General features: G+C 36.1%; 1 protein-coding gene across 5 annotated transcripts in view; it reads right to left on the reverse strand.

The window, feature by feature from the left end:
* The window catches only part of Tenm3 (teneurin transmembrane protein 3), a 2,471,519-nt gene that overhangs the window by 81,210 nt on the left and 2,379,077 nt on the right, over positions 1-11,232 (reverse strand). For 2 of the 5 annotated variants that reach the window (XM_048791932.1, XM_048791930.1), the window contains exons 21-23: positions 3,808-3,834; positions 2,226-2,246; positions 1,167-1,313 (exon numbers count right to left, since the gene is read on the reverse strand). In XM_048791932.1, coding sequence (XP_048647889.1) covers positions 1,167-1,313; positions 2,226-2,246; positions 3,808-3,834 — 195 coding nt within the window. The remainder of the gene's footprint in view (positions 1-1,166; positions 1,314-2,225; positions 2,247-3,807; positions 3,835-11,232) is intronic. The other 3 variants (XM_015486189.2, XM_048791933.1, XM_048791931.1) reach the window with 2 other exon arrangements.

Below are 11,232 nucleotides of genomic sequence, written 5' to 3' on the forward strand. Positions count from 1 at the left end.
GGTGGGGTGTGAGTTGGGTGGGTCCCAACTCACACAACAGTTGAGACAGGTTTTGGTTCTGGTCACTGTGTCTCTAGAGAGCAGCAGTTAAGCCCACCCGACACGTAGATGGGAAAAGGCAGTTCAATCTTCTCTAACAACCTTCTATAGATTCAGGTTCATCGAGATGAGCAGTTTGAGAGCAAAAGGGAAACTAAATAATAATGGTGGCATCTTACAGCATGCTACATGTCCAACAGTATGCCATGTTCTTTGCAAACATTTTCTTAACCCTTTCAAAAATTCTCTTATTCCTATTTTGTAGATGATGCAATTGAGGTTAAAAGGGATTATGAATCTTGTCTAAGGTCACATAATCACCACATGGTAGAGGGAAGATCTGTCTACTTCTAAAACTTGCTCTCTATAGCCAACACTCTTGTCCATGCGGGCCTTCCAAAGGAGCCAGGCGAGTAGAGGAGAGGAGGGAAACACACCCCAAGCCACAGAGTAGGTGACCACAGAGGCCCAGAGAGCAACTAAGGTATGTTGAAACTGAACAGCTATTAGGACAACTAACTATTTCACCACCAATTGTCCTTCTCTAGTTTCTGAAATTAAAATACAATTGCATGGGGGGATGTACTTAAAGGGGAGGATAATTATTTTTAGCCCGGGGCTCAAATTGGATGGAATAGCACACTCTTTTTAACAGGACATAAAGTTAAAGATAAAAAGCCATTGCAGTGCAGCTCCGAGGGGACTGTTCCCTGTAACTGTTTTATTCTTTCCATCTATGATTTTCAGGAGGGCTTGGGAAATGCCTTGCATCGTTTGGAATGTTTAGTTATTAAAATACTGCTTTAGAACTCCCAACTCACAGAGCCCTAAATACTAGAGTTGAGGAGGATAGTCACCTGGGGATCAGAAAAAGGAACAGAAAACAATGGACATTATACAGTAGCTTGGTTACCTTGCCTTTCTCCTGAACGATAATCATCTTGCATTTGTTTCAGGAAAATTAGAGAGCAAAATCATTCCATCAGCACTCATACATTTTTTCAATCAATCTAATCTATGGGGATCAGATTTTTTTTTCTTTTTTGGCAACAGATATCTATGGACTCACTGTAACTTATGAACCGGTGCTCTGGCACACACTTGTTTTCATGCTCAGCATTTCTTACCTCCTTCATTGTCCTTGCTATCTGTGCAGAGAGTCTCCATGGCTACATCACAGCCTGCTCCTCTCCATCCTGGCTGGCAAACACAATGCCAGCCGTTTTGGTCCAGTGTACATCTCCCATTGCTGTTGCACAGGCCAGGACAACCCTCTGTTGAGACAAAGAAGGAAAACACCAGTGATTTGAGTATTGAAAGATTTTGCACCTAAAATAAACAGATACGGGACACTTACTGGGAACAGGCCTTTATAAACAGCACAAATACTGTAATTGCACATGGATAGAAACAGCAACATTATCTAAGGAATCTAATTCTTATCCAAGTGGCATCTTTGATTGGCCTGACCCTTGAGACACCACTTACCTGTGCAGGACAGAAATATATGCAAGCATCCACTAAATAGCTGCAGGCCAGACAAAATTAACTTAATTTTTTTTCCCATTAGCAAAGCAACAAGGTATATATTGTATGGTGTGTAAAAAGCATCTCAAGAAAATAATTTCAGAATCCCTCATCTAGATTTTTAATCTGTTGTAAACATTACTGGTTACTTCTTAGGACAGGACTTCTTAAAGCACCTTGTTGCTTTAAAAACTTCCCCCTAGATTCAATAGCATGAAAGTGGGTATGAGTTTATGAATGATGTTAAAAAGAAAACATTAATTTTATCTGGCCTTGGAGTTGCCGAATATTCATGTGAAATTACAGTGCACTAAATAATTGCACAAAGTATAGGCCAGTATTAATGACTATACTTTATGCCCAGAGTACATTCCTTTTCACAGAATAAGCAAAGCCCAGGAAATAGTGAAGCAGCTTAGCATCTATTCTAACAAACATTAGGACTCAGGCTGCATACGGATGGGACAGGACCGACAGGATTTTCAACTAAATGTAATAGCTGTGCATATTTGATTACTTAGGACGGACAAAATGAAATACCATAAGGACCACAATAAAACATTGATAGACTGAACAAAAACACGGTAGTGACGTGCTTCAAGACAGATAGCGAAGAGTGATATTTTGTGACAATCTCCCTAAGGCTTTTATGCTTTTACCTTTATATCCTATCTTGTCTGCTTTTATGGGCAAGGAGGGAAAATTTGGGAAACAATTAAAATAATTTAATATATCCAGAATCTATAATTGTTTCAGTCTAACATGACATTTAAAAAAAAAAAAACAATTGTTGCCACTTCCTACTGATGATATCTGGCATGCAGCCAACATGATCAGTTTATGAGGATGACACTTAGGTAGATTCTGAAGTTCTTATTTATGAGTGACATGACACTGACAGAAGCAAGGATATAAATGCTCTCAAAGCCTAAGAAGAGCTGGCTATGAATCGGATCACTTTGGACAGAGTTATTTACAATTTGGTATAATAGATATATTAATACAAATACTTGCTATAGCAGTTGGGGTTTTTATATGGCCTCTTATCATTAGAATGCTCCTCTTGTTTGGGTGACAAAATTTAAGGGAACAATCTGTTTAAAGGTGTTTATTTTGAGTCTGTGTTAAAAGAATTCCTCATGTATTGGTTTCCCCTCCTTCACTGTGGAACTTGAGAAGGAAATATCTCAAAGAGACGTTCTGTCTCTTAATATCAGAGCTAACAGAGAGAAGAATATTTTGACAAGTCTCTCGTGGTAGAGCATAACGAAATTTTACTTATGGATACCATCAGGTCAGGATGAGATTCATTTTGCTGCGTCTTTTCTTTCAGACAATTACTATCTGTATTTATGGATTATTCAATACGTAAAAGGTAAATTTCCTCATGGATGTATTTTCAGTTTTGTTTTTAGCAAAAAAGAAAGATTTAATTGCCCCGCTGACAAAGAGGTGCAGCAGCTGACTGCATGCACACGAGAATTATTATATGAAAGCCTGGATATTGCCATGAATATTTTCATATTCTAATGGAACGCACAAACAAGGAATAGAAAATAGGTAATTTGAGGAGAAAGGGGAAGGGAATTTTCTCTTCTGTAAAAAAAATTCTCCGCCTATTTCTACAATAACTGAAGACATGAGGATCTGCTGTTTTCTGCTGAATAGTGTGACTCGTTTTGATTTAAGAGAATGCACAATATTTTGTAGTCTTAAAAAATAACAAAACATAAATTATGATATCACATATATTTTGAAACACGGAAGCCAAAGAAGTTTCCATATGAGGATTAATGAGATTTCTCTCAACATACATTAACCAGAATCTTCTTTAGATTGACAATTTCTTATTCTGTGATAAGAGTATTTATGATTCTTTAATTTAGAATTTAAAGCCCATCAGCTGAATTGCCAACGATGAAGATCTTAAAGTGAAATAAAATAAAACAAAATAAACAAAAAACAGCAAATGTACTGTAATCTTCAGTTGGGGGTTCTAGTGAAAAACTAATGCTTTTACAAAGGAATGAAATCTGTGATAACCCAAAATTATAAAAATGAGACACAGACAGTTAAGTCTCAATACTTCAAATTCAAGGCATTTCACGTAAAGTAAGCCTGATTTATAATTTACAAGAATATGCATGGAAAACAGTCTTTGGTCATACCTAGTACAATCGGATACATGGTTATATATAGAAATATATGTAGATATGTCAACAAAGAGCAAGTATACAGTACCTTTAACTATCTTATCCAAATAGTGAGCTTGGGAAATTAAAAAGGAAAAAAGAACAGACAGACATTTCAGAAGTGTCACATGGGACAAGGAAATTTTCAGAATTTACATGCAAATCGAGTCGCTGCAGCTGACACAAGACTCACATCACACGACAGAGAGGCTTTTCATATCTTCTAAAAATGCAATATATTCACATTTTAGTAAATGTAGTCATGATTCCAGGAAACACTCAGCACTTTTGAGAAGATTATCCAGGTAAACTAACACTACCCTTCTTTGCTCCGCTTGGACCTCGTTCAATATTAGAGCTAAGTAGAAACAAATGGAATCAGTTCTTTTGAGTTTTGGAAATTTACAACTATGAGATCAATGAATAATCAAACTTTAATAGTTAATAAATAAGAAAAAAGATAAAAATTAAGAATCCTTGAGCACACGTAATATATTTACCTTCTGTTTGCAAGGTACATATAAGTTCTATAGAAAATGATTCTAGAGTAGCCCTTGGCAGCAAGCCAGACTGACAGGAAGTATCACATACGGAGTCCATTAGGAAACGGGGAGTTCTAAGACTCTGTTTCTTTTCAGGAATCATCCTGAAGCAGTCTGTTTCTCTTAGAAGTTTTGTACCAACAGTCAGGATTAAGACTGAGTCTTCCACTGTGTACATGCCTGCCCTGTCTGTTGGTCTTTCCTTAGGTTACATTCAGGCTATACCTTTTCTCTTGATAGGGACATAAATGCCTCTCTTCCTTCACTCACTGTAGAGACCTAATATATTCTTAATAAGCCTCAAATCTTCTTGCTTTGTCAAGATTCATACATTTTTAATGATCTAAAATTGCTTTTCAAAGATGCTTATGTTGATTATTTTTCATTTACTGACATATGCAAGTGGTAGCAGAACTCTTAACAGAATGATTTAAACTATAACTGTTAGATGAGACACTCAGGTCTGGTCGTTGTGTCATGTGCGTAAACAAAACCATAAATGGCTTTGAAACATCTGTACAGTGTGTATAAAAGTGTTCTTCCCTTTGCCACAGGATTCCATTAGAGGCTTCTGAATTACCTTTAAAAAGAAGCATGTTTATGACTAATTGGCAATATATTACAAGGGAAATTAAGGGGAAGGAAGAAATACTGTTAGGTGCTACTCTGCAATGATAACTTGGTAAAAATAATTAATGTTTCAGACATTAAGATAAAAATGTAGTATCGTATAACACCATTCATATAATTTCTTAATAATTCCTTCTAGATATTACATAATCCAGTAGAGCCCTATAATAGTTCATTTAATGACCTGAACATAAAGCGACATTAAAAATTCTGGAGTTTTTGATCCAGACAGGGTAGTGTCTTAGTTAATAAAAATCCTTGGTTTATAAAATGTGGTAACACTGATCATAGATAGGGAGTACATTTTTTGCTTTTATATCAGGACCACTTCAGATAATGCAACTAAAATAAAGAACACAATTTAATTCTGATCTGGATTAGTAGTGTAAGGGAAGACTGAGTTATTTCTAATAAGCCTATCTTGCTATCATCTCGGTATTTTAGCAAATGGAATCAATTTTGCAAAACAATGGATGGATTTATAGGTAAAGGTAAGTGTGTCATTGGGTCAGAAGAATACCAAAGAGGAGCTGAAATTAGAAAATACATTGAAATTTACAGCAAGTCAAAAAGTAAATTGAAAAATAAAATTACAGCAAGTTGAAATTAGCAAGACATTTTAAATACTAAAAATATTTAACATAGATTTCACAAAAAGCTACAAACCAATCACACAAAAAATATCTGTGCTGAGAAAAACATACCAAGATTTATCATTTTCATTTATATCATAGAAAATCATTGTTATAGCTTTAAGAGGAAAAAAGGGAAAACAACAACCTGTATTTTGGTTTTGAAGAATAAAATTTCTGATAATACCATAAAATCCTAGTTTTAAATAATGAAGAAGTTACAAGGAGATGTCAATGTATGAGGTTACATAATTATTAAAAGTAATAATTGCAACAATAAAAACATCATTATAGAAGCCACTACAGGAAATAATCAGAAAACTGCAGGCATATTGTAAGAAGCCATTATGAACAATAACCATAAAAATAATACCATATATTTAAAAGTTAATATACCTAACAATTGCTGAAATGCACATTAAGTTGCAGGAAAACTGCTTTGAAAACTAATGAGAATACTTTGACACTGAGAAAAAGTCACACCTGTTAGATCTATGGAGTTTTAAAACTTTATAGAGTAAAGCTTATAAAAATGGATGCTAAATACATAATATGAAGCCCTTAAAAATTATTTTCAGGTTAAATATTATATTCATAACATACTTTCCTTTGCATTTTAATTATCTTTTAAGAAGATCCATTACCTTATTTCCTGGAAGGTGGTGATTCTTAATCTTTTTGGGTCTCATATCTGAGAAAACTGACAAAAGTTTTGGATTCCTCCCCACCCCTGTAAATGTACACATACTCACAAATACAAATGATGCAGAGGATTTCAGCTTTTCTATGAGCTCTGGTCTGATAAAACTTATAGTTTATGAACACCTTGGTGAAGTATTAGTAATTCTTAGCTACACCTCTTTCTAACCAGGTTCTTTCAAACCAGGTTCAGAATGATCCTGGGACATACGTGAAGTACTCTGATCCCTGCCTTGCTCCCTGAAGATAATAATAAAAGCTTACTTTGTGCCAGATACTACTCTGTGTTTCATTTTAATTTGGTGCTGGAAATTAAACCCAGAGGTACTTTACCACTGAGGTACACCCCAGTCCCCTATTTTTTTTTTTTAATTTTTGAGACAGGGTCTCACTAAGTTGCTGAGGCTGGCCTCTAACTTAAGATCCTCCTGCCTCAGTCTCCTGAGTCCCTAGGATTACAAACATGCACCACCCCATCCAGCTGGTCTGAGCACTTTATATTGTTCTCTCATTTAATCTTCACCACAATCCTGTGATGCAAATGCAACTGAGAAAGTAAACGCAGATGAGGAAAAGGAGAAGAGGCAAGGTTACATAATTTGTGCAAGGTCACAAGCTAGTAATCTGGGTTGTCTGGCTCCAGAGCTTGCCCTTACCACTATATCATGATACCTTCTCTTGGAGATTTAGAAATAATTTTTTTTTCTTTTTCCAGTAGAAAAAAACTGGTGAAAGGGGCTCAGAAGTGCATACAATCATTGCTGGTCTCCCATACCTTAGTACATACCCAAAGGACTTAAAATCAGTATACTACACTGACACAGCCACATCAGTGTCTATAGCAACCAAGCTATGGAACCAACGTAGGTGCCCTTCAACAGATGAATGAATAAAGAAAATAAGGTATATTTTCACAATGGAATATTACTCATCCATAAAAAAGAATGATTTTATGACTTTTGCCAGCAAATGGAGACTATTATGCTAAGTGACATAGGCCAATCACAAAAATCCAAAGGTTGAACATTCTCTCTACTATATGGATGCTAACACACAACAAGTCGATTGGAAATGGGAAGAACAGAAGTTCGGTACATTAGATAAGGGAAATGAAGGGAAGGGAAGGGGAACTAGAACAGGAAAGACAGTGTAATGATTCTGACATAACTTTCCTATATACATACGTATGTCCGTAGTGAATCCTACGTACACAGTGAATCTCCATATCATGTACAACCACAAAACTGGCATCCTAATTAGAATAAGATGTATTCCATATTCATATAAATATGTCAAAATATACTCTACTGTCATATATCAATAAAAAGAACAAATAAAACAATGAGAATAATAATAACCTATTCAGAGGCATTACCTAAACCTAAATTCAAAGCATTTATTTTGATGTTACATTTGATGTTTTCTAGTTCCAGAGCAACCCTGACAATGTTCTTGACTTTCATGTCACTTGATGACTTACATCTTAAGGGCCAAATTTTTGTGAATTATGAAAACCCTACTTAATACTCAGCTTTTCTGTTACTGCCTCATGAATTGCTACTATTATTATTTAGTGAAATATTACTATCACCACTTTTGTTGAGAGTACGGTCCAGAATATATAACCTGCAGGACCTTTGTTTCCTGTAATGTTTGTGATGACAGAGTTTCTAATTCTAACACTCAAAACAGCAAACATTCATCAAAAGTTGTCCTGGTTGGCATTCCTAATGTCTGTAACTTTAAGCCCTCCCATTATCTTTGAGACTTTGGTGAATATTGCTGAAAGCATTTTTTTTTCCAACGTCATCTTTGTGTTTCAATTATATTCCTGGTACCTGTGAGATGCTTGCTTTTATTATGTTGAGTTGCTGGGATATTGCTTTTCAGAAGCTAAAAGGAAATAAAACTTGACGAGAATTAAAAAAGAAAATCACTGCTGACCTAACACTAATTTGTCCAAGGTCATGGGGTAATGCATCTTTCAGATGTCTTCTACGTGGCTTCCTTGGGAAAATGCATGGTAGGTCTACTTTAAATGCCTTTACGCAGGTGAGTGTCTCAAAGGTTGTCTCCAATTCCTGGCCTTCATTGTCTCTCTCAACACACATTGAGATACACAGTCAGCCCTGGGACACATGCAAATAAAACAACTGCTCTGGTTTCAGCTATGCACTGGAGGGTTGTGGTCTACTTTGTGGGACAGGTGGGTAAAGACAGGAAAATCTGGGGTGTGGAGGAAAGATTTGGCTCTTCAAAAATATTTCTGTTATATAATTAGTCCCTAAGCTTTCAATATTGGCAAAGCAAAGGCTTGGTCCCATATCCTTTACACCTGCTCCTCCTCCAAGTACTTCTAAGAAAAATTGCTTTCTCCTTTGAAGGCCTTCCTTTTGTTTTGAGGGAAATGGGTGGAGGTGAACACAAAGAATGCTTTTCTTTTGTCTACATGGCTTAGGATTGGGCCTGGGCTTGGAGGCCCTTTAGGAAAGTGCTGGCTCCTAGATGGAATGAATTCCTGGTCCATTTCAATGCTCACATGAGGAGTCAGGAGCAACAACACCGTTTTGGAAATTCTACTGGCATGCTGTTGCCTTATCTGGTTATCCATCAAAATTATGGACAGCCTTCCTCTCTCCATTTCATCTGTTACCATAGTCTTTCTTTTTCCCCCTGAATAATTCTTGTGAATGAAGTCTCAGAATATGTGCATCAGGGTCCATGTAAAAGAGATGAATGGAAAACTAGCTGCGATCAATTCATTTCAACTAAGAGATGCCATGAAAATACACGGCTTTAATGAACCTTACAGACTTCAGTGACTTAACATGTAAATCCTCCTTTCTGGAAAGCTCCACAATGCTAATCACTGCTTTTCCACTGCCTGATTCATAGGAGAGTGTTTTTTTTTTTTTTTTGGTGGTGCTGGTGCTGGAGAATAGAACCCAGGGCCTCATGTATGCTAGGCATGGACTCTACCACTGAGCCACACCTCCAGCCTCATTAGTAGAATCTTAAAGTCTATCATATAAAGTGCCTAAGTGCACTTATTATTATGTACTTAGTATGTCCTACATGCGTTTGCAGTTTTTGAAGAAATTCTTTAAAAAAGCCTACCTTCTGAGAAAGAAGCAAAAGTAGGCAATACCTCATTCACAAAATCCTTCCCTTATAAACTATTCTATTCCATTCCCCCCTCCTTCACTCATCTGTTCCTCTCCCCAAACCCTAATCCACCTATTCTAACCATACACAGTAGTATTAACAACTCCATTTACTGACTGTCACTGTGTGTGAAGACTGTGCTCAGTATTTAATACCAATTAGCTGCTGAATTTTACCCGCCTTTTGACTAATAGGTACTGTTATTATCTTCCCCATTCACTAATGAAGAAATTGAGGCAAAGGAAATTAAATAACTGTCCCAAGATCACAATGCTGACAAGTGGCATGAAAAATTCCAACCAGGTAATGGGACACCAAAGTCCATGTTCTTCATAAATGAGAAACACTGACAACTCAGAAGCAGCAGAACTGTGCCTGGGTGAAAGGCAGATTCGAAGCTGTATCTATGTTTTGATTGGTCAGGGAATTTATTTGAATGAAAAAAAATGAGATGAAAAAGGTGGAAATCCTTAGTTTAGCATTGATGAAGTAAGGGAGAAACCTGGAAGTGAGATTAAAATGCAAACTAATTTGAAATACTAAACTGTTGGTGCAGTCTCAGATAAGAGTACCTTAAGCAAACTAAAGGAAGTCTTATAAAAACCACGGTAATGTGTTGTAAAAATCTAAAGTTCAGAAACCCAGTGGGCAAGAAAGTCGAACTAGGGATAAAACCAGGAAAAGCCAACATAAATGAGTTTAAAAAAACAACAAAGAAGGGAAGCAGTTCAGTTGATGTATAAATGTTGTATAAGAAATAACTGCTGAGTAGTAGTTTCAAAGGCTGCTCATTTAAAAATGAGGTCAAAGGGGTATATGTGCCTGCTTTGGGGAGAGATTGGGATATTTGAAGGTCTACACGGAATAAGATTAATTCTGAGTTTGCTTTCCTCTCAATGTCAAACTGGTTCTCGTAAACCCAGAGAAGAAACAAAGGCAAACCAAGTTGGTTATATATACATTAAGCGACTCACAAGGGAAAATAAAAATGGTTTTGCTGTGTATACATACTTGCTGAGTGTATGTTTATGAACTATTCACATTGTTTCTGCTGTCGCCAATGTGCTTGGTTGACGCATATTAAATAGTACAGTATTTTCAATGGGCTGCTGAATTGACTCTTGGGCATAGTGTAAACATAGGCAAATAACACAGAATCTAAAATGTTGGAAATATTTCTCAGTTTAATTACAACAATAAAATCTTGGGGGCCCATCTTCAGAAAGCGATAATTCAATCAGATGAGTACATAATAAAATATGGACATATTCTTCACTATGGCTATTATCGCCAAATCCTTGGAGTGGAGGACAGATTTTTATTTAGCATTGTGTGTTTCATAATACTTTATAACGGGGACTTTAAAAAATGATTCACATTAGTATCTCATTAAAGTTGTAAGTAAGTATCATTCTTAGATTATTCATGTACCAGTTCTCCTAGGATGACAGAAAAGCTACCGTCTGCAAATAAGTACATATTAAATCCATTTATTCCAATCAGCAACTGTTCAAATCAGCGTGCAAGCTGCATACCCATTGATTTGATGTTCCTTAATTGGTGCTCACAGCACTGTTTTATTACTGATTACCACATCATAAAAGGATTATGACAGTGACATAACTTTAAATACCATAAAACAATTTTATATTCTTGGGAGTTTACTCAGGCCCCTTTAAAATATGTTCTTCCTCACCACAGAATTCTCCTTCTAAGAGTAGGTTAAAACATTTGAAATATTCTATTCCATTTAGGAAAGTCAATTTTTTTTTGAGAGAGAGAGAGAGAGAGAGAGAGAGAGAGAGA

Source organism: Marmota marmota, unplaced genomic scaffold (genome assembly GCF_001458135.2).
Source record: "Marmota marmota marmota unplaced genomic scaffold, marMar, whole genome shotgun sequence".
Classification (NCBI taxonomy): domain Eukaryota; kingdom Metazoa; phylum Chordata; class Mammalia; order Rodentia; family Sciuridae; genus Marmota; species Marmota marmota.